The 27965-nt window shown below is 40.4% G+C and overlaps 2 protein-coding genes across 2 annotated transcripts; both read left to right on the top strand.

Moving 5' to 3' along the window:
* Positions 1-23376: 23376 nt before the first annotated feature.
* LOC131997226 (uncharacterized) lies at positions 23377-24322 on the top strand. The gene has a single exon (XM_059367820.1). It carries the CDS (start codon positions 23377-23379, stop codon positions 24148-24150), a length of 774 nt encoding a protein of 257 aa, XP_059223803.1. The 3' UTR covers positions 24151-24322.
* A 2826-nt stretch (positions 24323-27148) lies between these two features.
* LOC131996985 (thioredoxin, mitochondrial-like) lies at positions 27149-27862 on the top strand. Its single transcript, XM_059367202.1, has 2 exons — positions 27149-27337; positions 27530-27862. The coding sequence occupies exons 1-2, from the start codon at positions 27149-27151 to the stop codon at positions 27860-27862; spliced, it is 522 nt and encodes a 173-aa protein (XP_059223185.1).
* Positions 27863-27965: the final 103 nt, after the last annotated feature.

The following is a 27965-nucleotide window of genomic DNA, read 5'->3' as shown; positions in this document are numbered from 1 at the left end:
TAAAACTCAAAATGGTTGCTGATCTGAGTCATATGTCTTAGATTGGCCGAACTAATGCCCAAGAGGAGGCTTATAATGAACTCCAAAGACCCAATATCTGGCAAAATCTTATATATAAAATTCAATTTGTGTTTGTTTGTTTGTTCCGTATAGACTCAAAAACGGCTGAGCCGATTACCTTGAAATTTTGACAGATTGTGTAGGTTGGTCTGGAAGGAAACATAGGCTATAAAACTTTTCCATATCGGTAGGGGGACGGACCCTCCCCCTTAAAGGTATTCAAGAGTAGAGTACGAATTTCATAATAAAAGTTGGGTCCAAGTACCTGGGGGACGGCCCCAGCCCCAAAACCCCTTTAATTAGTTTTATTTGACGATCATGACAATATGGGACTCAAATGAAAGCTATTCGGGAGCAGCTTACGAATATGGTCACGAAGTAGGAATAGGCTTTATAATTTGTTGATAACGGAAGGGGGCTAACCCTCCCCGGTTACCTCAAAGACACCGCCAAAATCAAAAGTGGACCGATAAGGACAATATGGGTATCAAATGAAAAGTATGCGGGAGTAGATAACGAATCTTGCATACAAATTCATGTCGAAGTACAGGGGGTCACCCCACCCCCATAAAACGCCCAAAATGGACACATTAAACAATCACGAATACATGGGACTCGGTTTGTTTGTTCCATATAGACTGAAAAACGGCAGAACCGATTTTCTCGAAATTTTCGCATATTGTGTAAGTTGGTGTGAAAGGAAACATAGGCTATATAATTTGTCGGTATAGGAAGGAGAACGGACCCTCCCCCTTATGCCAAAACACAACCCAAAATCAAAAGTGGACCGATCGGGACAATATAGGTATCAAATGAAAGATATTGGAGTAGAATACGAATATGGTATTGAAATTTGAGTCTAAGTACCCATCGGGCCGCCTCAACCCCAAAATTCCCCCAAACAGACATATTGGACTTTCATTTCAATATGGGCCTGAAATGAAAGTTATTTGGGAGTAGATTTTGAGTCTGGCATACAAAATCAGATCGAAGTATAGTGGGTCACGCCACCCCTAAAAAACCCAATTAGACCCATTATAACTATATGATACTTGGCTGAACCGATATTCTTACAATTTTCATAGATTGTGTACGTTTGTCTAAAAGAAAATATAGGCTATATAGTTTTTAGATATCGGTAGGAGGCGGACCGTCCCACTGACCGCAAAAACGCCACCCATGTCCGAAAGTGGTCCGATAGGCACAATAAGGATATCAAATGAAAGGTATTCGAGACCAGGAAACGAATATGGTATTACAATTTGGGTTCAAGTACCTAGCGCCCCCCAACCCTAAAACTTCTCTAAACGGATATATTCGAAGATTATATCAATATAGGACGCAAATGACAAGTATTAGGCAGTAGATTACAAATATGGCACAAAACATTAGGTCCAAGTAATTGGAGATCGCCCACACCCAAATACCCCTAAATGGGCATTTTAGCCGACCATGGGTATATGAGACTCAAATGAAAGGTAGTTGGGAGAAGATTACGAATATGACATAAAAATTTGCGTTCAAGTCTAGGTGGCGCTTTTCCTTCTAAAGATACGTCAAATGGGTTATTTGACCCATTATTGCAATATAGGACTCAAATGAAAGGTATTTGAGAGTAGAACACGAATTTGGTATCCAATTTTGGAGCCAAGTGTTTTGTGGTATGCCCTAAAGCACCCCCTAAACTGAACTTCATTTACGTTGGGAATAAAAAACTAATTTGGTATCTATTTTCAGTGCAAAGTGCAGGTGGCCGTCCCAACCCCAAAACACCCTCCAAACGGTTCATATTTACCGGCCATGGCAATATGGGGCTCAAATTAAAGGGATTTGGAAGTGCAGCACGAATTTGATATCCATACTAATAAGAAGTATTTGTGCAAAGTTTCAAGCTCCTAACTTTACTCCTTCGTAAGTTAGCGTGCTTTCGGCAGATGGGTGGACGGGCATGGCTAGATCGACTTAAAATGTCATGACTATCAAAAATATGAAATTGTTGCGCTTTGTTTGTTTGATTGTTTACTCGTACTTCATTCTTAATTTGTTTGTCTGTTCTCTATAGACACAACAAGTAAGAGCGTGCTAAGTTCGGCTGCGCCGAATCTTATATACCCTCCACCATGGATCGCATTTGTCGAGTTCTATGTGCGGTATCTCTTTTACATTTAGAAGTCAGTGTATAATATTTCAATTCATTCGGATAAGAATTGCGCCTTGTAAGGGGCTCAAGAAGCAAAATCGGGAAATAAGTTTATATGGGAGCTTCATCAAGCTATTGATCGATTCAGACCATATTATACACGTATGTTGAAGGTCATGAGAGAAGCCGTTGTACAAAATTTCTGCCTAATCGGAAGAGAATTGCGCCCTCTATAGGCTCAAGGAGTCAAGATCCCAGATCGGTTTATATGGCAACTATATCAGGTTATGTACCGATTTGCGCCATAGTAAGCACAGTTATTGGAAGTCATAACAAAACACCTCATGTAAAATTTCAGCCAAATCGAATGAGAATTGCGCGCTCTATTGGCTCAAGAAGTCAACATCCAAGATCGGTTTATATGACAGCTATATCAAAACATATACTGATTTAAACCATACTTGGCGCAGTTGTTGAAAGCAGGACCGAAACACCACGTGCAAAATTACAACCAAATCGGATAAGAATTGCGCCCTCTAAAAGCTGAAGAAATCAAGACCCATGATCGGTTTATGTTGGCAGCTATATCAGGTTATATACCGATTTGAATCAAACTTGACGCAGTTGTTGGAAATGATCCAAAAACACCACGTGCAAAATTTCAGTCAAATCGGGCGAGAATTGCGCGCTCTATTGGCTCAAGAAGTCAACATCCAAGATCGGTTTATATGACAGCTATATCAAAATATGGACCGATTTGGCCCATTTACAATCCCAACCGACCTTCACTAATAAGAAGTATTTGTGCAAAATTTCAAGCGCCTAGCTTTACTGCTTCGAAAGTTAGCGTGCTTTCGACAGACGGACGGACGGACAGACAGACGGACATGGCTAGATCGACTTAAAATGACATGACTATCAAGAACATATATACTTTATGGGGTCTCAAAGGCATATTTCGAGGTGTTGCAAACAGAATGACGAAATTAGTATACCCCCCAATTGATTTCTGAGGGGTCTCCCCACCCTCCCAAAAACCCCTCAGCAAACTGGGCACACGGAGCGACAACGAGAGCCGTTGCCGTTGTCTAGCGTTCGAAGCTATCAATTCAACTTCCAACAGATCCACAGATTCGTGTGTATCACGGAAGTAGTATAATTGTCGCAGAAAGAAAGTCTGTCATTACACAAAAACACATGCATTGGGAAAAAGTAAAGCTAATGGACATGGTTGTCGAGCCTGATTAATGTGGAAATTGTGTAATATAGGCGTTTTCGCATTTAATACGACTCCAATACAACATACCAACGCACTGTCCTTGAAGCCATCACACCTAATATGGGTAAAAAGTTTTCTAACCAAAGAAGAAACGCGTTCCATGTTTGATATTGAGTCCCCACCTAAGTTTGGTTGTTTGTAAGCAGCGAAATGCCGCAATGACATATGAAAAGCCTTATTGTCTCACCGTCATCCCCACTGCTCTATCACGCGCAGCACCTATTCTGCATAAGTGAGCTCGTAATCCTACATGTCCTATAATGCTACCGAAAGCTATACTGACCACCTTCTTAGTTCCTTTCAGTAATGGCCTCGTCTTCTCACGTTTCGGATTCCCCATAGGATTTTCCCCAACCCGAAAGGCTTGGGTTAACCAAGTTTATTGGCGGCAGCCCTCTTACCCCCTTACTCCGCTATGGCAAGACACTAAAACGATGCGTGAAACAGTGAAGGCGTTAAGTTTCCTTGACCTTGACAATTGACGTCCTCGCATTAACATTACTCCACCTCATGCAGTCCGTAATCGCCCGGATGTCCACCTGCAGGACATTATAATGAGTAAAAATTCACATTTGCCTATGAACATTCCATTAAGGAATAAGGGCAAACTTCTCACATGTCAATGAGCGCTGTCCGAATCAAGTTTAAGCTCATGATAAGGGACTCCCATTTTATAGCCGATTCCGAACGGCGTGCCGCATTGCGAAACCTTTTTGGGAAGAATTTTTCGCATGACGTTTTCGCCAGGCTCAGGAGGCGATGTTTTTCTGTTTGTTTTCTGATTTTCTTGCCAGAATTCGAAGTTAGACGTTCAGCGTCATAGGCGAACATGCTACACTTTACGGTATGATGGGTGATTATGGTGAGGCAGTCGGAAACAGAGCTCAGTCATTGGGTTCTCCATGTATACCCTAGGTAAACTCTGTCGTATAGCTTCGATCCATCCGTGTAGCATGAATTTCCACATGACGATACCAAAGTTCCGTCAATCCAAGACTTTTTGATGGAGTCACGAATTATGGCTCATTTCCCTCTAGGAGTTAAAGCCATTTTATGTTTTCCAAATCAAATCTCGATTTTTAGAAGATTATCGAAGAAATTCTGTATTTTTTGATGGAGTCATTTCCCTCTTGGTCGTATAGTTAAGGAGATACAGCCATTACAGCTACACACGGACGAACGGACAGACACGTGGACGTCGAAATATATATTCTTTGCAGGGTCGGAAATGGATATTTCCATGTGTTGCAAACGGAATGACTAATCGAATATGCCGCCAATTCTATGATGGTAGATATACAAATCAAGCTTCAAAGAATATCAAAATTTGAGGAAATTTAAATATCATGCTCCAAAGTTAAGACCCTGCTTTAGTAAACACATTAAAATGCTAAATATACGCTTTATGCGATTTTTCAAGATGCATGCAAGTGTATACATGCATACTTATGATAAACATTGAAGGAAGTCAAAGAGAATACAACGTCGTCTTGCGTAAAATCGACATTTATTCATACCAAATTTACAAGCGTGTGGGGCTATAACGTTAATATGACCGACCGTCAACCACAAAATCAACAGAGTAGCAGTTAAGGCAGCGCGAGCAGACGATACGGCAGCGTAATAAAACATGTTAACACCCAGGCAATATAAAAAAGAACGAAATCACAAGGAAACGGAAGTGGCGGCAATTCACACAACGTTGCATTTGTAACAACAAGAGTTCAATTTCACCGTGTAAGCCAAGAAGAAAAATGTTTCTTTTCTACTATTTTGTTGTTTTTGTGTTTTTCGAACTCTCTCTCTCCCTATTCTTTGGATGTTGTGGCGGTTTTGTTGCCTGTACCTACAACATTCCTTCGCCTTTTATTGCATCACATAAATCGTATTTTAAAGTAATAAAAATGTTTTAGGGTTCCTTTTATTACTAATCAAGTGGAGCTGGGAGAACCAAAGATAGTAAGAGAGAGAAGGAAAAAACAACTTCAATTATTCAACATTCGACGGTAGTCAGTATTTTCAAGAGGCTGTTGTGCACCAAAAACAACCAAAATGTGTCTTAAATTTGTAGTGGATGATTTAGATACTGTTGTTTTGCTCTTATCCACATACTTGTAAACAGATGGAGAAAGCAATGTAAATACAAATTTGATTTAGAATTTTCTTGCCACTTAATTTCCAATTATCCAGCTAGAAATAAGTAATCTGGGAACTATTGGGTTGCCCAAAAAGTAATTGCGGATTTTTCATATAGTCGGCGTTGACAAATTTTTTCACAGCTTGTGACTCTGTAATTGCATTCTTTCTTCTGTCAGTTATCAGCTGTTACTTTTAGCTTGCTTTAGAAAAAAGTGTAAAAAAAGTATATTTGATAAAAGTTCATTCTAAGTTTTATAAAAATGCATTTACTTTCTTTTAAAAAATCCGCAATTACTTTTTGTTCAACCCAATACAATACTAGATGGGGTCTTGCTCATCATTATTCACTTGGGAGTACCCAAAAGTGATGTTGCCGCCTCACTGGAACTACGATGGATTAGGAGAGAGGTCCGGAAGGTGACGTGTTATACTTTAGCTGTCTTAAAACGAGATACAAGTTTGGCAATGGCTTTTTGGATTCGGTAGAATGAGCTCTACTGGGAGCTTTTAATGCCAAGAAAGGAAAAAAAAATACCCTGGATCAACCATGGGAAAAATTTAGCCACAACAAGGAAAAGTCCGAAAATTCGTTCGTTTGAACATCGTAATATTCAAAACGCCACATTCTTATTCCAATTCAACCGCAAGAAACCAATAGATCACTTTCTTCTGGATGGAATCGATTCAATCGATTCGAGGTACGAAAGTCAATTCGCATTATTACCTTCTTCCAGCAAAGTGAGCACCCGTTAAAGCGTAGCGAGAAATGTACGTACTGACACTGCATTATCATGGTTGTTGTTGTTGAAGCCACATTTTGATGTGGAGGTGATGATCTTCTTCAAGCTCCTGTAGGTGAGCAAGCTCGTTCCGGTACAAAGGACCGATCGCCACGGGAACAGGGTGGCCATTGGTTGTTTAAAGGCGCCAATAACTCGCCATGTCGAGCTTCATAGGCATTCAGTATTTGTGCAAGAGCCAGTGCTGCCCGGCCTCTCACTGAGACTCTCCGCTCGATATCGCTGATTGGCCATGCAAGATACCGCTGATTGTCCGCTACTGCCATAGCAGCTATTCTGTATGGACCATTCCACTATCCGCAACCTGTGCACGCGCCCGGTAGCTCACAGCTTAGCTTTTTGTGACAGCAATGAACAGCACACAGATTGGACCTCAAGGTTCAAGTCTGTATGGTGCTCACAGCAATCCAGGTTTATCATGGTGATATAGAGCTGCAATAATAAACTTATTTGTACTTGGTTACCAGAAGCCTCCCTCAAGGAACTCATGGTAGGACCAAGAGTTTCGAAACGCTACTGAAGCCAAAAATGCGGCATACAGATCAAACCTACAGTCAGTAGCATCGCGACAGACGAAGGCGATGTATCGGGGAAGAAGAATAGGTGAAACAACTTTCCACAGAAATGAAAAGAAAATTTAAAGGCGTGAGTATGAGCGAAAGAAGACCGGAAATCTACCAAGAAGTTCAGTAATCAAACAAAAAATTAAACATTAAAACGGAGGCTTTGGCAAATCATCCTGTAACAGATACAGATACTGTACTTAGGACATGAGAAGAAAATTTTTCCTGGCTGCTAGCAGCCGATAGAAACTGCAGCAAAAATACCACAGAACCAATCCCTGACCTTAGTATAGAATCCATACAGCCTAGTCAGAATGAGAGCTAAGTATAGGGTTGCCCAAAAAGTAATTGCGGATTTTTTAAAAGAAAGTAAATGCATTTTTAATAAAACTTAGAATGAATTTTAATCAAATATACTTTTTTTACACTTTTTTTCTAAAGCAAACTGAAAGTAACAGCTAATAACTGACAGAAGAAAGAATGCAATTACAGAGTCACAAGCTGTGAAAAAATTTGTCAACGCCGACTATATGAAAAATCCGCAACCCAATAGTTGTAACATAGCTGAAGAACAAGCGTATGCATCAGTTCGTCTGTGCAATCTTACGGCAAACTATAAGTTTAGGTTTAAGTGGGAGTCCGACTTATACTTTTTCGTCTATTGTCATACCACGGGCACGGGAGACGGATGATGCCTTCTCGTTCCAACCGTTGAACCATCCAGATCGCTTTAAAAATCCCAACAGCTTGCGACTGATCACATCCGCTAAATCAGACAAGTTCTCAAAGAAATGAGAACCTAAAGTGGAACACCGTCTGACTGCTAGTGCGGGATACACACACAGCAGATGTTCTATAGTCTCTTCTCATCTCGACGTCCTTACAAATCCTGCAGAAGTCGTTGCTTGCAACCTAAAGTCTGCCAACATGTTTTCCGATCAGACAGTGAGCTGTCATGGCGGACATAATGACTGAAGCGTCTGTTTTAGTCAGCGACAGCAGAGCAGTAGACCTTTTCAAGTCAAGATTAGGGCTCATAATTATGGAGTGTACACAACTGGTGTTTCTTCTTCCGTCGCAAGGCACTGAAGATTCAGTAGTATCTGGCCTGAAATTAATAAGTCTCACTACTGGCTGGCTTCCCAAGCATGGCATACGATTCAGAGATGCCGCCTTAAAGCCTCAAGTTGTTGGAAGTGATACTAATAACCTGAGATTGGGGATTTCACATATCAACGAAAGGGATGAACAGCTTATCGCATATTTTAAAAATTGCAGTATAGGGATTTTTAATAAAGGGAAGAAACCGTCCTTTATTTCCTGGTCCTTTGGGTGACCACCATAAATAACCTCTAACGGATGCTGACTGAGGAAAGATTTGTATCCGTCTGCTATGCAGACGATGTTAGAATACTTCTAAGGGGTAAAGATCCGAACCAGCTATGCAGAAGTACCGAAAGGGTCTTGCATATGGCATATGACTGGGCAAGACCCAGGGGTCTCAATGTTAACACAGAGAAGACAGAAATATGACTGTTAACGAGGAAGACGAAGGGGGGCCAATTTGACGCACCACGTTTCCTCAATTAGACGATTTCGATATAAGACACGGTCAAATAGTTAGGTGTGAACTTGGACAGGAAACTGAAACTGGAAGTGTCACATTCAGGAGCGTACTGAGAAGGCTCACAGATAATGGGCTTTATGTAGATGGGCTTTAGGATCGAAATGGGGCCTGAATAAGAGAATAGTCCACTGGCTCTACATGAGCGTGATTAGACCAATACTCACTTACCTCAGTAGTTTGGTAGACTGCTATGGTTAAACAGTGCTACGATAAGACCATACAACAAGTTCAGAGAACATGTTGTCTTGGCATAGGCAGAGCGATGAGGACCACACCCACTAGGGTACTGGAGACTATTTAAGATATCCGACCCATTGACAAACAGATTAAATGTGTGGCAGCCACTGCGGCTATGAGACTTAAGGCGATGGGAGAATGAATTGAGGATGGGAGCAGCTCATACCTATGCGGTATAATCAAATCGGATAGGAATCCTGGAAGGAATGGAAGAGGTTCCCGGTCGGATACTTGAGACTACGTTTGAGGTCGAGTGCGAGGCACTGCTGCCTGCGGCACAGCCTTGTATAGCCATCTGGAAGATCATGTTACATGGATGGATCAAAGCTAGAGAACAGAGTGGGCCTGGGGGTCTACATTGAGAACCCGGGGCTGAGATCTGTTTAAGACTGCCTGACTACAATGCGGTCCTGCAGGCGGAGTTCCGGGCGATTAGGGAATGTGTAAGGTGGTGTGGTACTAACGCGAGTACGGCGAGTGTGGGGTGGTGGTATGAAAAACAATTTTTTGTAAGTAGCACGGAATTCCCAACTTAGATTTTCTTTTTCGAGGTTACTTTTTAGTTTTAGAGCGCACAGCAGGCCGATTACAGGCTTAGGTGTATGTCTATAGTGGCATGGGGCAGATTAATATTTGCACCATCTTTTCAACTTAACCTTACTTAGGTGGGACACAATTCCAGACATGAGCCAACTTAGGAGAGTGGTATGGATAACATTTAAAGATTTTGTAAGTGGCACGGAATACCTAAAATTTTCTTTTTCGAGGTTACTTTTTAGTTCTTAGAGAGCACAACAAGCCGATTACTGGCTTATATGTATGCCCATAGGATGTCCGTCTTTTCAATCTAATCTAACCCAACCAAATTCCAGGAACAGGCAGTACGTACTAGACGTCACCTTTCTATCTGATCATCTTTAAATTAGTTTCAGCCTTGGAGAAAATACAGCAGAAGTAGTCCTTTGGCTAAACAAAAGAAGGCGGATTGGGATAAATTTCGGCATAACTTTCTGCACGACTATTCTTTCTAGACCAGAAAAGGAAGTGGAGACAGCGGAAGACATAGACATAATAGTCAAGAGGATGGCGAAACCACTGAATGACTCGCTTGTGTCAACATGTCCTAGAGCCAACCAAGGGACAAACAGTGACTACCATGGTGACCCTGAACTGGTATGTCTAAGGAGGAGCTGCAGAAAATCTTTAAGAGGGCGAAGGCCACAAGGCCACCCCACAATTGGGACGCCTATAAGGCTGACCTAAGAACATACATGTACGAGATGAGAAAGGCTCAGATCAAATCCGGAGTAGAATTCTGCAGCTCCGTGAAGGATACAACTCAGGCCTCAAGGCTATGGAAGATTTTATCCTAGAGACCTATTACGATTGGATATTTTCAGAAGTCAGAGAATATATGGATAAGGTTGCTACTCGTTGCTACACATTTCGCGGGAAACTCTCCAACGGACAACGTGATTCCAGAAGAGGTTGTCACTAGAATACATTCTTCGGAGGTTATTGGGTAAATTGTGTCCGAGTCAAAAATCCGTTGGGCGTTAAGAAGTATCGACAATTTTAAGTTGCCAGGCCTTGATGATGTATCACGGTTTAAACTACAAGCTGTGTCCGATAGACTGGCTCCTTAGCTTAGCGACATGTACTCAGCTTGTATAAACATGTCCTATATATCTGTGGGATAGAGGGGCACGAAGGTAATTTTCATTCCAAAACCAGGAAAACCTTTCCAGGCGAAGGCGAAAGATTTTCATCATATTGGTTTGCTGGATAGAAATTTGAACTTCAAATCAAGCATCAGAATTGACTTTCTTTTCCCATACACCTGCAACAGAGCCATTGGCAAAAGTTGTTGGTTTAAATCGAGTGCGTGTTTGCTGCAGTTGTCAGCCATATGGCTTTGTTGTCTGTTATCGTCTCTCCAAAAGTCCATCTACTGTTCAATACTCAGCCGAATCCAAAGGATTGCTTGTTTGTGCATCCCAGCCTCACTAAAGACTTTACCATCCGATGCACTTATTTTAATGCTACACTTAATGCCTCTTGACATTGTGGCTAGAATAATTTCCGTGACCACTGCTGTAAGGTTATGGGAGCTTTCTCTTTGGTCATGCAGTGGCTACAAACCATGTGTTATCCTTGATACAACACCCGATGTTCCAGGTGGTGTGGATTACAACTTGCCTGAACCGTTTTTTGATAAAAATTTCTGTTTCCCGATAGCTAATAGAACCGAGTGGAACTACAATATCCCTGGTAATAATACGGATGGTTCCAAACTATACAACCAAGTGGGCTTTGGGTTGTACTCTGAAGAACTAGGACTGCTCATATCGAGTAGGTTACTCGACCACTGATTATAAATCTTTGCAATTTAATTAGTGATGAAATGGCTAAAGTATATCATAACGACGATTGTCACAAATATCTTCCCGGGCAGCCATTAAATCTCAGGGGAACATTTTTCTGAATTCAAGGACCGCTCTCAACTGTCCCAGATCGCTCAACGAGTGGGGGAACAGTTCAAAAATCGCCTGTTCTCGGTGGCGACCCACAGAGATATCCCATGAAATACCTCACACATTCCAGCGGAACTGGAATCTCTGGGTATGCCTCTAGCGACAGGTATGTTTGTAAGGTATGTTTTCAAAATTAGACTCGAAGGGCAATGACTGGCAATTTGTCACAATGTTGGAGTTATGAACATTCCAAAATTATGTTGCATAATGTAGACTTGAAAAGGTCTACCGCTTGGCAGCCAATGGATGGAACAGACATCTAAGTCACTGTGTCCGTCATGACAGGTCACTTTCTGAACGGATAACTTGCTGACAGAATGAAGGATGCAAGTAACGACTTCTGTAGAGGCAGTTGGGGCACGAATAAGAAGAGACCATAGAACATCTGCTATGTGCAAGCATAAACTAAGTTAGTTTGTGTTCATTTTGAGCATTCCTAGTTGGTCGGTACCTCATGTTCGGCCCGGTAGAAATTTGCACTTTTTAATTGGAATTAATTGAAAAATTTTGGTTCAAGATTTGGTAATCCTAACGAATTTATTGCAAAAAACTTTGGAAAATTAAATTTTATTGCCATTGCAACCACTTTCTTAGAAATTTTATTATAAAACTTAATTTAATGAACAATGCGGCAAATTCTTGGTATTTCTTCCATAAATTTGTAATTTATAGCCCAAACATTTTTCTTCATCACTGTGGGTTTGCTGCTTTGCGCTAATGACTCCATAAATGTCTAGAATTATGAGCCACAAGGAAAGATCATGGCCACAAACCCCCAAAATGCAACCACTGTCAATAGGGACTTGTAATAATATTTACAAATGGCTTGCCATTATTCATGCACACCAAATAGACAATTTAAACGGCTTGCTGGTTTAAGCGATACAACATGTCAAAAGGCCAAAGAAACAGAGAGAGAGAGAGAGAAAAATGATATGGTGGTGCTAAGAAGGACATGCCAACTTGGCGAAGTCTAGACAAATTTATTTCATCCTTCTTTTTGGATATAAAAAAAAAAGATCGTGGAGACATTTAAAAAGCACTGCCACCATTGGCAATAATTAATTTGTCTTTAAATATCAAAAAAATTCAACCGTGAATTGCATAAAACATTTTTGGTCTATTATAGAAATATTAATAATCATACAAGAAATTCGTTATGGCGACGCTTTTTACTTGAACTGCGTCGACCCGAAAGGCTTCGGGTTAACCAAGTTTATCAACGACAGCCCTCTGGTTTTCACAGCCAAATCATCTGTCCATATCGGGCCATAACTAAGTAAGAAGGAATGAAACTTCTTACTCCGTTCTGAGAAGACTGCTCGTGACCTTACCATCCTGGTTGTTATTGCTCTTATGGCAATTTTACTGTCTTTAAAGATGTTCACACTCGACGTCCTCGCGTTAGCACCACAACACTTCACGCATTCCGTGATCTCCAGGATATCCGCCTGCAGGACCGTATTATGGTCAGGCAGTCTAAAACAGATCTCAGTCCCTGGGTTCTCAATGTAGACCCCCAGTCACACTCTGCCTCCTAGCTTTGATGCATCCGTGTAACATGATCTTCCAGACGGCCATACAATTGGGTTGCCCAAAAAGTAATTGCGGATTTTTTAAAAGAAAGTAAATGCATTTTTAATAAAACTTCGAATGAACTTTAATCAAATATATTTTTTACACTTTTTTTCTAAAGCAAGCAAAAAGTAACAGCTGATAACTGACAGAAGATAGAATGCAATTACAGAGTCACAAAGCTGTGAAAAAATTTGTCAACGCCGACTACATGAAAAATCCGCAATTACTTTTTGGGCAACCCAATAGACCTCTTCCCTTCCTTTCAGGTTTCCTATCGTCGCCTCGATTATACCGCGATGTCATGAGCTGCACCCATTCTCAATTCATTCTCCCATAAGTCTCATAGTCGCACAGTGGCAGCCCACATTTAGTCTGTATGTCAATGGGACGGATATCTAGAATTGTCTCCAGTGCCCTAGTGGGCGTGGTCTTCATCGTTTCGCCTATGCCAAGACAATATGATCTCTGAACCTTTTGTATGGTCCTTATGTTGCACTTTTTCTCCATAGCAGTCCATCTAACTACTGAGGCGTAACTAAGTATTGGTCTAATCAAACTCCTGTAGAGCCAGTGAACTATCCTCGAATTCAGGCCTCATTTTGAGCTTACGGCCTTTGTACATAGTGGCTAACATCTGTGAGCCTTCTCAGTACACTCCTGAATGTGACACTTCCAATTCAGTTTCCTGTCCTAGATTACACCTATGTATTTAACCTTGTCAGATGTCGAAATTGTCTTATTGAGGAAACGTGGTGCGTTAAATTGGCCCACCTCCGTCTTCCTCTCGAACAGGCATATTTCAGTCTTCTATGGGTTAACATTGAGACCTCTGGGTCTAGCGCAGTCATATTCCATATGTAAGACCCTTTCGGCCCTTCTGCATAGCTCGTTCGGATCCTTACCCCTTAGAAGTATTACAACATTGTATGCATAGCAGACGAGCTCAAATCCCTCCTCAGTCATCATCCGTAATAGGTCATTTATGGTGGCCACCCATAGGAGTGGCGATAAAATGCCGCCCTATGGCGTGCCTTGTATGTATGTCATGGAACACACAATTTGTCCACATGTTCCTTAGAATATGGTATATCCAGTCTGTAAGGACCGAGTCCACCCGGTACTGGTCTAAGGATGGATCTATGTATCGGGTCGCACATTGTTTAAAGCCCCCTAGATGTCAATGCCAGGGTGTATGTCTTGGCATCGAAGGATTCTTCTGTTTTATGCACAACCTCGTGCAGGGCAGACTGTTTCGACCTTCCCTTGACATGGGCATGCGGTTTGTATTTGAGCAGTTCGCTGGATGTCCTACACTTTATCATGGTGTCCACAATACGTTCCAGGGTTTTGAGTAGAAAGAACGTAAGGCCTATTGGTCTGTAGGCCTTTGGTATCGCATAACTTGCCTTGCAGGGCTAGGGTATAAATTCCACCCTTGCCTCCTGCCAAGCTTTTGGAGAATATGCAAGTCCTATGCATGTTGTGAAAATGTTGGCCAAGTGGGGCGCCAGATAGTCTGCTTCTTTCTGTAGTAACGACGACAAGTAAAAGCGTGCTAAGTTCGGCCGGGCCGAATCTTATATACCCTCAACCATGGATCGCATCTGTCGAGTTCTTTGCGCAGTATCTCTTTTTAGGCAAGCAAAGAATAATGAACATGGACGGAGGAGGAGGTGAAGCTATTGGGTTGCCCAAAAAGTAATTGCGGATTTTTTAAAAGAAAGTAAATGCATTTTTAATAAAACTTAGAATGAACTTTAATCAAATATACTTTTTTTACACTTTTTTTCTAAAGCAAGCTTAAAGTAACAGCTGATAACTGACAGAGGAAAGAATGCAATTACAGAGTCCCAAGCTGTGAAAAAATTTTTCAACGCCGACTATATGAAAAATCCGCAATTACTTTTTGGGCAATCCAATATATTAAGTTATAGTCCAAATCGGGACTCAAGAAGCAAAATCGGGAGATTGGTTTACATATGGGAGCTGTTTCAAGCTATAGATCGATTCAGACCATATTGCACACGTATGTTGAAGGCCATGGGAAAAGCCGTTGTACAAAATCTGAGCCAAATCGGATGAGAATTGCGCTCTCTAGAGGCTCAAGAACTCAATATCCCAGATCGGTTTATATGGCAGCTATATCAGGGTATGGACCAATTTGGACCATACTTCGCATAAATGTTGGAAGTGATTCCAAAACAGCACGGTTCAAAATTACAGCCAAATCGGATAGGAATTGCGCCTTCTAAAAGCTCAAGATGTCAAGACCTAAGATCGGTTTATATAGCAGCTATTTGATCCATACTTCACACAGTTGTTGGAACACTACGTGCAAAATTTCAGTCAAATTGGATGAGAATTGCGCCCTCTAGAGTCTCAAGAAGTCAAGACCCAAGATCGGTTGATATGGCAGCTATATCAGGTTATGGACCGATTTGGACCATATTTCGCACAGTTGCTGGAAGTGACATCAAAACACTGTGTGCAAAATTTCAAATCGGACAAGAATTGCGCCCTCTAGAGGCTCAAGAACTCAAAACCCAAGATCGGTTTATATGGCAGCTATATCAAAACATGGACCGATTTGGCCCATTTACAATCCCAACCGTTACTTGGCACTTTTTTGATATTAAAATAATATTTAAAACATAATTTTTTTAGGATGATACTAAAAAATATTCATTTCCCACAATATTTATTTTATTCAATTAAACAAAACCTTTTCCATTGAAATGTTGCTTAAAATCCCCATCCTTTGTATATAATCATTGAGGTCTAAAGATTTCCTTTGCCACAGCCTCAAAAGGAATTGCCAAAAACCAAATTCATCATTGCCATGATGTGGCCAAAAAACCTTAACATATTAATTCTTGCAATATATCTAAATTTCTCTCACCTCTCATGTCCGGTGATGTGACGTTGAGCGGCAACATTTGTGAGGAATTTTTAATGAGAATTTTCTAAAGCTGGCCATAAATTATGCAATAACGAAAAACACCTCCTGCACATCAGTGTGGAAGGATTTTCTGTCCGAGCATACCTACATATATTGCGGTAGACCTTGGGCCACAAACATCATTTATTAACACTAACTTGTATGAGCTCCAAGGAGGAGAGCATGGGAGAAGGAGTAGGGAGTTTGAACAAAATCGTTGGCTTAAGTAGACAGACAGACAGAGTATATAGAGATATGGCTGAGTACAAACAGTATGAGGTACAAATTTACATACACTCAAATATTTGCAAACTTAAATTTAACGCTGGCATGGCTATTGGAATAGTTCAGGGATAAAGAGAGTAGGCCACAGGACATTCAGTCTCATTACCCATGCTTGTGCTAAAGAGTTTCAACAAAATTGACAAAATCTTGTGGAATATATTGGGTAAGTAAAGGTATTGGTATAGAATTCCAGTTCGGAAAATTTGATAATTGCTAAGAAGAAAGTACCACCACAATAACTAAAATGTGAAAGTGGAGAGTAACTAAACGGGGTACACTGAAATAAAATTTACTTAAATTTTACCCATCAATCATGGTATTGACTAAATAAAACATTTGTAAGAAAATTTGAATGGTAAAAAGGTTGTATGTGTTAAATGCACAAATTAAAATTGTTATATAATAGCATTTGGAGGCCACCGTAGCGCGGAGGTTAGCATGTCCGCCTATGACGCTGAATGCCTGGGTTCGAATCCTGGCGAGACCATCAGTGAAAATTTTCAGCGGTGGGTTTCCCCTCCTAATGCTGGCAACATATGTGAGGTACTATGCCATATAAATCTTCTCTCCAAAGAGGTGTAGCACTTCGGCACGCCGTTCGCATACGGCTATAAAAAGAAGGCCCCTTATCATTGAGCTTAAACTTGAATCGGACTGCACTCATTGATATGCATAATTCTATGCTACATACCAAACTTCTGTCAAACCAGCAAAAATTAAAGGTTCTGGGAACCGAACAAGAATACCCGAACGTAGAATAGCCTTCCAAGCGCCTCGATCTTCTGCGCTCATTCTAAAATCTCTGACACCAAGTTTCGAGGTGTCTCCCACAATTTGATCTTTCCATCGGGCTTTTGGTCTTCCAGGTTTGCGTGTACCACAGTGTTTGCCTTCGAAAGACTTCTTTGCTGGAGCTTCTTCATCCATTCTGACAACATGCCCTAGCCAACGCAACCGGTGAACCGTTTACACGGGAGCTATATCAGGTTATACTCCGATTCTCATCGTTCCAAAAGCAGTTTTTGGAAGTCACATGCTAAATTAGAGCCAATTCGGAAAAAAATTGCGGCTTGTAAGGGCTCAAGAAGTCAAATCGGGAGATCGGTTTATATGGGAGCTATAACAGGCTATAGACCGATTCGGACCGTACTATGCAAAGTTGTTGGAAATCATAGCAAAACCCTAAGTGCAAAATTTTAGCTGAATCGGACAAATAGTGCTGCTTCCAGCGGGTTAAGATGTCAAATCGGGAAATCGGTTTATATGGGAGCTATATCAGGGTTTAGACCTATTTGAACCGTACTATGCAAAGTTGTTGGAAGTCTCAACAGACCATGGCATGCAAAATTTCAGCCAAATAAGACAAAAACTGCGGCTTGTAATGCCCCAAGAAGTCAAATCGGGAAATCGGTTTATATGGGAGCTATATAAGGTTATAGACCAATCCAGACCGTACTTTGTACAGTTGTTGGAAGCCTTATCAGAACACCGCATGCAAAATTTCAACCAACTCTGACAAAAACTGCGGCTTGTAAGGGCTCAAGAAGTCAAATCGGGAGATCGGTCTATATGTGAGCTACATCTTAATCTGAACCGATATGGCCCATTTCCAATCCCCAACGACCTACATCAGTATTAGGTATATGTGCAAAATTTCAAGCGGCAAGCTTCACGCGTTCGATCGGCTAGAACGACTCAGAATGTCGAGACGATCCAGAATCTATGTATTTTATGGGGTCTTAGATCAATATTTCGAGGTGATACAAACTGAATGACTAGATGCCTATACTCCCATGGAATGGATTTAGAAACAGAAGCTGCGTGTTCTTTGACGTATCAAGCGGGGCTAAACAAAATTCATGCCGACACGGCGGCAGTGGCGTTGGAAAGCTACCGCGTAAATGTAGTCCTTGGAAAGAGACCGCCACCAATGCACCTAAAAATATATAACCCGATCTCCCAATTATAGTTCTTGAACGTCTGTTGTAGGTGCCAAATATGGCCTGAATCGGTCCATTAGCTCATATAAACCCATCTCCCGATTTTACGTTTTGAGCTCCTATAGGGCCCAATATTTATTCGATTTGGCTGAAATTTTTCATAATGAGTATAGTCCGAATCGATTCTTAACCTAATATAGCTCCAATAGCATAGCAATTCATATCCATTATTCTCTATTTGCCTCAAATACCAGGCAAAGAACCTGGCAAATGAGGTCCATGGTGAGGGGTATATAAGATTCGGCCCGATCGAACTTAACACGTTTTTACTTGTTTGTTTTTTTTTGTCTCCGACCTCAGGCCGGAATTAAAGTTGAAGTTAGGGCAAGCATGCTCAACTTCAAACCAAACTCCGACCTCGGCCTGAAAACCCTGCCTCAGCCCTTTCCATGGTTCAAAGAAGCTTTTTGCATCTTTTAATCAGTTTCGATTTCACATAGATCGACGCCAAAGCTTTCGGCGTCTGTCCACATAAATCGCGACATTCTAATCGAGCCGCCGTTCCCGCATCGACATCATCTCTAATGCCTTCAGATCAGCAGAACTCCTCTCGGGGAAGTCGACCATCCCCGATACAACGGAGGAGTGCACTTGTACGCAGAGAGCGTGCCGTTGAGGTCTGCCTTCTGACTGATGTAGTATCAGGGATATGGCACTCTTCGGATTTTGGTCATTCGTTTCTTCTGCAGAAGGTCGATGGCGTGGGACGACGACGTGGCATAGGCGACGCGACGGACTGTGTACCGGGCGGATCTTTCTTCGATGGCCAAGCGGAGTTTTTCTTCCCGGTTGCTTTGGGCTGGGGATGTCCCGAACTTCTCCGGTCCTTTTTTTTATAGGAATTAGCCCAGTTGAATAGGGGCACGAGAGCAAAGGTTTTTGTTGAATTCCTTGGGATTAGAAAGTCACATATACTTCTGGATGGGTGCAGTGTCTTTCATTATTCAGAATATCTCTGCAAAAAAAAAAAAAAAAAATACAAGTAAAAGCGTGCTAAGTTCGGCCGGGCCGAATCTTATATACCCTCCACCATGGATCGCATTTGTCGTGTTCTTTTCTCAACATCTCTTCTTAGGCAAAAAAGGATATAAGAAAAGATTTGCTCTGCTATTAGAGCGATATCAAGATATGGTCCGGTTTGGACCACAATTAAACTACATTTTGGAGAACTGTGCAAAATGTCAGCCAATTCGAATAAGAATTGCGCCCTTTGGGGGCTCAAGAAGTAAAATAGAGAGATCGATTTATATGGGAGCTGTATCGGGCTATAGACCGATTCAGATCATAATAAACGCGTATATTGATGGTCATGAGAGGATCCGTCGTACAAAATTTCAGGCAAATCGGATAATAATTGCGACCTCTAGAGGCTCAAGAAGTCAAGATCCCAGATCGGTTTATATGGCAGCTATATCAGGTTATGAACCGATTTGAACCATACATGCCGTGCAAAATTTTATTTCAATCGGATAAGAATTGCGCCCTCTAGAGGCTCAAGAAGTCAAGACCCAAGGTCGGTTTATATGGCAGCTATATTAGGTTATGGACCGATTTAAAGTATACGTGCCGCAGTTGTTGGATATCATAACAAAACACGTCGTGCAAAATTTCATTCCAATCGGATAAGAATTGCGCCCTCTAGAGGCTCAAGAATTCAAGACCCAAGGTCGGTTTATATGACAGCTAAATCAGGAGGGTCCCTCCCCCTTATGTCAAAACACCAACCCAAAATCAAAAGTGGACCGATCGGGACAATATAGGTATCAAATAAAAGGTATTGGGGAGTAGAAACGAATATGGTTTTTGTTAGAAAAGTACTCATTTGAAAATGTACTTGTGCGAACAAAACAAGTAGGCTTTGATTTTGTAAATTATTTTTTTTTTGTTTGTTCTTGTCTTTGAAACTTATGTCAATAAAATATTTTCTTCATTGTTATATCAAATCGTTCAACTGAAAAGACGTATTTTATTTTTGCTCTGCTAAAAGGTTATGGGCCCAGAGAAAATCTGTTAATTGAATATTGTTTTTTCTCGTGGAATTTGTCCTGAAATTTGTGCAATGAATTCGATTGGAACAATACAACAGATGGAAAAGCTTGTTGGATCCGAAAATTGGTCAACATGGAGCTTTGCCATGAAAACGCAATTGGAATTAGAGGACTCTTGGAATTGTATTGAACCTTCAGGAGACAATGCCGTTTTGGATGCTGAGAAGGATAAAAAGGCAAGATGCAAGATAATCCTAGCTATTGACAAAAGATTATATGTGCATGTGCGAGATTGCAACACATCAGCGGAAGTCTGGAAGTCTCTCAAAAATTTTTTTCAAGATAGCGGATTGGATAGACGAATTGGCCTGTTGCAGAAATTGTGCTCCATTCAATTGGTGGAATGTTCATCGGTGGAAGATTACGTCAATCAAGTAATTTCAACAGCCCAGAAATTAAATGATATAGGATTCAGTGTGAACGATGAATGGATTGGAAGCTTACTTCTGAAGGGATTGCCAAGCGAGTATCAGCCCATGATAATGACAATTGGAAGTACCGGGAAGCCGTTAACTGCCGATGGGGTCAAAATGAAACTTCTGCAAGATGTCAAATTTGAGCCATCAACTTCAAATAGTGCTTTGTTCTCCAAGAAAACCAGAAATATTGATGGAAAGAACGTAAAATGTCAGAAAAAGTTCTCCAAGCAAGATAAGAAGGGTAAGTCGCGATGTTTTAATTGTGATGGTAAAGGCCATTACGCATCAGAATGCCCATCAAAAGCCAAAGATAAAACTCCCAATAAAGGCGGTTCTATGCTCGCTGCATTAGGCACAAAGTCCTTAAACAACGAGTGGTACATAGATAGCGGTGCTACAAACCACATGACTTCAAGTCGGGAATGCTTCGAGACGATTGGTGATTTCTCTGGAGAGATAAAAACTGCAAATAATGCAACCATGAAAGCTGTTGGAAAGGGTAATATATCCATGACTGTTTCGACTCCAAGAGGTAATGAAATCGTTACCGTGCACGAAGTTCTTTATGTTCCATCGTTGGAGATGAATTTATTGTCAATTAAGAATATAGTCGAACACAACAACAGCGTAATTTTCGATAAAAAGGGTTGTCGTATTTTGAATTCGTCGAAGGAAATCATTGCAACTGGAAGTCAAACGAATGGTTTGTATAAACTCGATACACCTTCCCAGAATGCTGTCTTCATTGCAAAAGAAGATTCCATTGATTTATGGCATCGTCGGTATGCTCATCTGGGATCTGATAATTTGAAACTGCTTTCAAAAGGCTTGGTAAAAGGTGTTCGGTTTCCAGAAAGTTCTTTGACGTCATGTACGTCGTGTGCAGAAGGAAAGCAGCATCGCAGCAGTTTTCCGACAGAAGGGTCAAGGGCATCTAAAGTTTTAGAAGTCATACACTCAGACGTTTGTGGACCAATGGAAGTCAAATCCATCAGAGGCAGTCTTTACTTCGTGACGTTCATTGATGACTTCACTCGCAGAGTAAAGGTCTATTTTATCAAAAGTAAAAATGAAGTCATAAACTGTTTCCGTGAGTATAAAGCTGAGGTTGAAAACCAGATGGAAGCTACCATTAAAATAATACATACAGACAATGGAACGGAGTACATCAATAAAGAAATGGCCGTCGAGTTGAAGAAATGTGGTATAATACATCAAACTGCAGTTCCATATACTCCGGAGCAAAATGGACTCGCGGAGAGAATGAATCGCAACTTGATAGAAAAAGCACGGACAATGATGTGTGATGCTAATATGCCGAAGTTTTTTTGGGCCGAAGCTGTTAATTGTGCAAGCTACATAATAAATAGATCACCTCAAAAAAACCTGCCAAAAACTCCAGAAGAAATGTGGACCGGCCGTACCCCAAATGTAAGTTATTTAAAAACTTTTGGTTGCATAGCTATGGCACATATCCCAAAGCAAAAACGTAAAAAGTTGGATGCCAAGTCCGAAAAGTGCGTTTTTGTGGGATACAGTACAACTTCGAAAGGATATCGAGTTTATAGCCCAAAGCGGAGAGAAGTATTTGTATGTCGAGATGTAATTTTCCATGAAAGCTCTTTTTATTATTCTGGTATCATTGACGAAGACAAGAAAGATGTTCCTGTGTATGCGGTTGAAGTGGGGGCAGATGATACAGAAACTCCTGACAACCAGAGCGATTTTGAATCATGTTCATCGTCTCCACCACAAAATGAACCTGAAGTGGGGGATTTGGAGAATAGCTTAGAGGAGAGCTTTCAATTACCTTGTGACCAGAAAAATGAAATTGTAGAGCTTCAAGGTGATAGTGTCAATACTCAAGGTTATAATGTTGATATTCCTCGTAGAAGCGAACGTCTAGCTGGAAAAAAAAGCATTGGCAACAAGAAATTTAGATAGCACAGAAGAACCCGAAAGTTTTGCTGAGGCTACCCAAGGCAGTGAAAAAGAAAAGTGGATTGAGGCGATTGAGAGTGAGCTAGGGTCACTTAGAGAAAATAACACCTGGACATGTGTCAAAAAACCACCTGGAGCAAATGTTGTTAAAACAAAATGGATATTTAAGAAGAAAAGGGAACCTGATAACAATATCAAGTACAAAGCAAGATTGGTGGCCAAGGGATTCACCCAAGTACAAGGGATCGACTACGAAGAAACGTATTCCCCGGTGGTTCGATATACATCAGTTCGATTTTTAATAGCCATGGCAGTGAAATATGGTCTGGAAATTTATCAGATGGACGCAATAACAGCATTCTTGCAAGGTGAGTTAAAAGAAGATATATATATATAAGCCAGATGGAGTTTCTATTGGGAAACTGGGAGAGTATTTGAAGCTCAACAAAGCTATATATGGACTAAAACAATCAAGTTTGGTTTGGAATAACAAACTGGATGAAGCTTTAAAGAAATCTGGACTTATACGCTCAAAAGTGGATCCGTGTATTTATATACATAGAAATGGAAAATCTATGACGTTTTTGGCTATATATGTCGATGACATTTTGCTCTTTAGTAATGAAAATTCATTTCGGGAGAAACTTATATCGGAATTAATGTCCCAATTCAAAATGAAGTTTTTCGGAAAGGCAAAGCAATGCCTTGGGCTACGTATAGAAAACAAAGACGGGGACATTTATTTGGACCAAGAAGAGTATATCGACAGAATGTTAATAAAGTTTAACATGGAAAATTGCAATCCCGTATCGACCCCGATGGATGTCAACGTTAAACTTTCCAAGGAAATGTCTCCGAAAACATTTGCTGAAGTCAAGGAAATGTCGGAAATACCATACCAGCAAGCGATTGGTAGTTTACTGTTTGCTTCGCAATGCACAAGACCGGATATATGCTTGGCAGTCAACAAGCTAAGCAAATTCAACAAGTGTCCCGGAAAAGAACATTGGTCAGCAGTCAAACGAATATTCCGATATTTAAAAGGGACGAAAGGCGCAAAAATCAAATTTTCTAAAGGAGAAAATGAGAAACTGGCCGCATATTCAGATTCAGACTGGGCAAATGATATTGATGAAAGAAGATCAGTGACTGGGTACATTTGTATATTACAAGGTGGACCAATATCCTGGGTTTCAAAACATCAACCAACTATTGCTCTTTCTACAATGGAAGCTGAATATATGGCGCTATCTGCTACGGTACAGGAAGTTATATGGCTGAGAAATTTAAATGCAGAACTCAACCCACAATCTCAAGATGAACCGACGGAGATATATTGCGATAATCAAAGCGCTATAAATTTGGCATCAACTAATAAGTATTTAGCGAGATCAAAACATATCGACGTTCGACATCATTTTGTACGCGAAAAAAAAGATCAAAATATAGTTAACTTCGTGGGAATCCAAACTCAATTCATGGTAGCAGATAATTTAACAAAGCCAGTACCAACTGACAAGCACAAATTTTGTTCAAAACAAATGGGCTTGCAAGTAATATAAATTTTGTTCGAGTGGGGGTGTTAGAAAAGTACTCATTTGAAAATGTACTTGTGCGAACAAAACAAGTAGGCTTTGATTTTGTAAATTATTTTTTTTTTGTTTGTTCTTGTCTTTGAAACTTATGTCAATAAAATATTTTCTTCATTGTTATATCAAATCGTTCAACTGAAAAGACGTATTTTATTTTTGCTCTGCTAAAAGTTTTAAAATTTGAGTCTAAGTACTCATCAGGGCGCCCCAACCCCAAAACTGCCCCAACAGACATATTGGACGTTCATTTCAATATGGGGCTCAAATGAAAGGTATTCGGGAGTAGATTTCAAATTCAGATCGAATTATAGGGGGTCACAACACCTCTCGAAAACGCCATTAGACCCATTATGACTATATGATACTTGGCTAAACCAAGTAAAATTTTCATAGATTGCGTACGTTTGTCTGGAAGGAAACATAGGCTATATAATTTTTAGATATCGGGTGGAAGCGGACCCTCCCCCTTACCCCAAAACGCCACCCATATCCGAAAGTCTTCCGATGGCCACAATAGGGGTATCAAATGGAAGGTATTGGAGACTAGAACACAAATGCGGTATTAAAATTTGGGTTCAGGTACCCAGTGGGCCCCGCCCAACCCCAAAACTCCTCTAAACAGATATATTCGAAGTTAATGTCAATATGAGACACAAATGTAAAGTATTAGGCAGTAGATTACAAATATGGCATAAAATACTTGGTCCAAGTAATGAGAGGTCACCCACCCCCAAATACCCCCAAATGGGCATATTAGTCGGACATGGCTATATGGGACTCAAATGAAAGTAGATTACGAAGATGACATTAAAATTTGCGTTCAAGTTTAGGTGGCGCGTTTCCTCCCAAAGATACCTCAAAAGGGTTATTTGACCCATTATGACAATAGGGGAAAGGTGTTTGAGAGTAGAAAACAATTTGATATCCAACTTTGGAGCCAAATATTTTGGGGTAAGCCCTAAAGCATCCACTAAACTGAACTTCATTTCTGTTGGGAATAAAGAATGAATTTGATATATATTTTCAGTGCAAAGTGCCGAAGTCCGCCGCAGCCCCAAAACACCCTCCAAAAGGATCATATGGGGTTCAAATTAAAGAGATTTAGGAAGTGGGCCACGAATTTGATATCCATATTTGAGTCGAAATGTCTGAGGTGTCATCCCTCCTCTAATGAAAACATTACCCTAGGGAAGAACATAACCACCAGGAACCGAGAAGGGGCAAATTCTCACACATCAATGGGTGCTTTCCGATTCAAGTTTAAACTCAATGGTAAGGGACCTTTTTTATAGCCGAGTCCGAACGGTGTCCCGCAGTGTACCTCTTTGAGGAAAAATTTTCAAATGACCATGCATGGCATTGTACTTCGCAAATGCCGCCAACATTGAGAGAGAGGATAAATACCGATTTGTTCGATGTTCTCGCCAGGATTCGAACGCGTTAAGCATCATAGGCTACAATGGCACAAATTCAATATCCGCATTCAGGGCGAAGTGTCCCCACCCTAAAAAGATATTAGAAAGTTAAAGAAGGCGCAGGGGAGCGGGCCCGTTTCGGCTAGAAAAGTATGTACATTATTGATCCTCTCGACGTTCTGTGTCGATCTAGCCATGTCCGTCCGTCCGTCTGTCGAAATCACAATAGAGGTCGAACGCGTAAAGCTAACCGCTTTAAATTTCGCACAGATACTTAGTATCGATGTAGGTCATTGGGGATTGCAAATGGGCCATATCGGTTCAGATTTAGATATTGCTACCATATAAACCGATTTCCCGAATTGAATTTTTGAAACCCTGGCAGCCGCAATTTTTAACCGATTTGGCTGAAATTTTGCATATAGTGTTCTTTTATGGCATATAGTGTTCTGTCCAACAACTTTGCCAAGTACGGTCCAAATCGGTCTATAAACTGATATAGCTCCCACATTTGACTTCTTGAGCCCATACAAGCCGCAATTTTTGTCCGATTTGGCTGAAATTTTGCATGTGGTGTTCTGTTATGACTTCCAATAACTGCGCCAAATACGATACAAATCTGTCTGTTATCTGATATAGCTCCCATATAGACCGACCGATTTTTTAGTCATTTCGCAAAGTTTTTTAGGGCGTTTTGACAGTAGCTCGACCGACAACTCGTAGTCAGTACTAGGCTTAAGTCTTAGTCGATCACTATACTAATCAATAGCACTTTTCCTTATGGGATGTTAAAACAAATGCACTATGTTGTAATACCCTATACCACAGTAGTGGTGTAGGGTATTAGAAATGTTCTATTGGTATATTGGATTTATTGCTTGAAGCCCAGGTGTCAATAACTCTCTTATGTTGTTAGCGCCACTTTGAAGACTAAATGTTGCTATTTTAAGTATTGCAGCTGTCATGCCAATATCACGAGGCATTTTAAGGCAATAATCCCTACTATCTTTTGAAATATCCTTACATCTTGTAAGGAGTTGCTGCTAGGTAGAACAACAGATTTTATTGCACCATAATTAGGAAAATCCTAACAAGATCCAAGTTTTCCAGTTCTACTAATTTTACCTGCTGCTAGGTAGTTGGTTTCATACTTATGCCAATTTGCAAATTGCTTACCTATCAGTGGCAGTTTTTCAATATTTAGTATACAAATGTTAAGCAAAGAAGTAAGAACAAACACGGAAGAGTGAAATTGTAGAAAAAATTAAGAATATTCCTAATATTGAGCAGAAGGATTTTATATTCCAAATATTGGTATGAAGTTAGAAATAATAGCTAATTGAGAACCAAAACACAGTTTGTAGACAGTGTAAAACTCTGAACTAAACCTTTTATACATTATCTGAAGGGAGAAAGTATATTTTCTTAGTATAAAGGGTTACTGAAACAACACTGTACAAATATTCGTAAATGTATAATAGCCTTTAAATGTTCTATATAACAATTTGTATAATTTTCTTGTGGTTTCTTTTAGATTTTAAACCATTAGCATCATGCTTAAAATAGCAGCTGAAGGATTAATGCCTTGCCTGAAAGCCTGTGTTCAGGCCCCTTGGCATTGTCACAATATGTGTAGAAGAAGGATGCCAAATGTCTTCACAGCTACACGGAAATGTTTATCTCAAAGTCAGGTGACACTGAAGCAATTTTCAATTGAAAATTCCAAGGAATTTGATCAGAAGGTAAAAATTTACGGCCGCATTCACAATACTTAATGAAGCTTTAAATAAGGAAATCTGTCAAATCTACCTTAAGTTTTGTAAATACTGGTGATCAAGATGAACAAATGACTCACCTTAAGATTACATTTTACTTCAAATATCAAACATTCTCACCCATTTTAATCTTATCACAATTTTTGTCTCTTCTTTCAGGTAATGCAAAATGAACATCCTGTTGTTGTTGATTTTCATGCCGAATGGTGTGATCCTTGCACAAAACTAACTCCAAAAATATCCGCGATGCTAATCAATTCAGATGAAGTAGATCTGGCCATTATAGATGTGGAGAAAAATACCGATCTGGTGGACACATTTGATATTCATTCTGTGCCCACTGTATTTGCCGTTCAAAATGGTAAAATAGTTTATAAATTTATAGGTCTCGTAGAGGCAAATATTCTTAAATCCATGATTGACAACTTGAAAAGTACAAAGTCGAAAACGGCAGACACTGCAAGCAATTCATCTGATGAAGGCACGGCGTAAAAGAGAACTAGCATTAAGATATTACAATATAGGAGTTATAATTAAGTTTTAAACTAGAAAATATATTTTAATGAATTAACAGGAGTATAAAAAATGACAATCA

Source organism: Stomoxys calcitrans, chromosome 4 (genome assembly GCF_963082655.1).
Source record: "Stomoxys calcitrans chromosome 4, idStoCalc2.1, whole genome shotgun sequence".
In the NCBI taxonomy this organism is placed as follows: domain Eukaryota; kingdom Metazoa; phylum Arthropoda; class Insecta; order Diptera; family Muscidae; genus Stomoxys; species Stomoxys calcitrans.
Note: the sequence above shows the minus strand (reverse complement) of the source record. Positions and strands in the feature narration are given on the sequence as shown.

Excerpts from the sequence above, each read along its gene's own strand:
- LOC131997226 (XM_059367820.1), top strand. The coding sequence starts at position 23,377 with ATGGAAAATTGCAATCCCGTATCGACCCCGATGGATGTCAACGTTAAA.
- LOC131996985 (XM_059367202.1), top strand. The coding sequence starts at position 27,149 with ATGCTTAAAATAGCAGCTGAAGGATTAATGCCTTGCCTGAAAGCCTGT. Across the intron at positions 27,338-27,529 it reads CCAAGGAATTTGATCAGAAG|GTAATGCAAAATGAACATCC; the intron begins GTAAAAATTTAC and ends CTCTTCTTTCAG.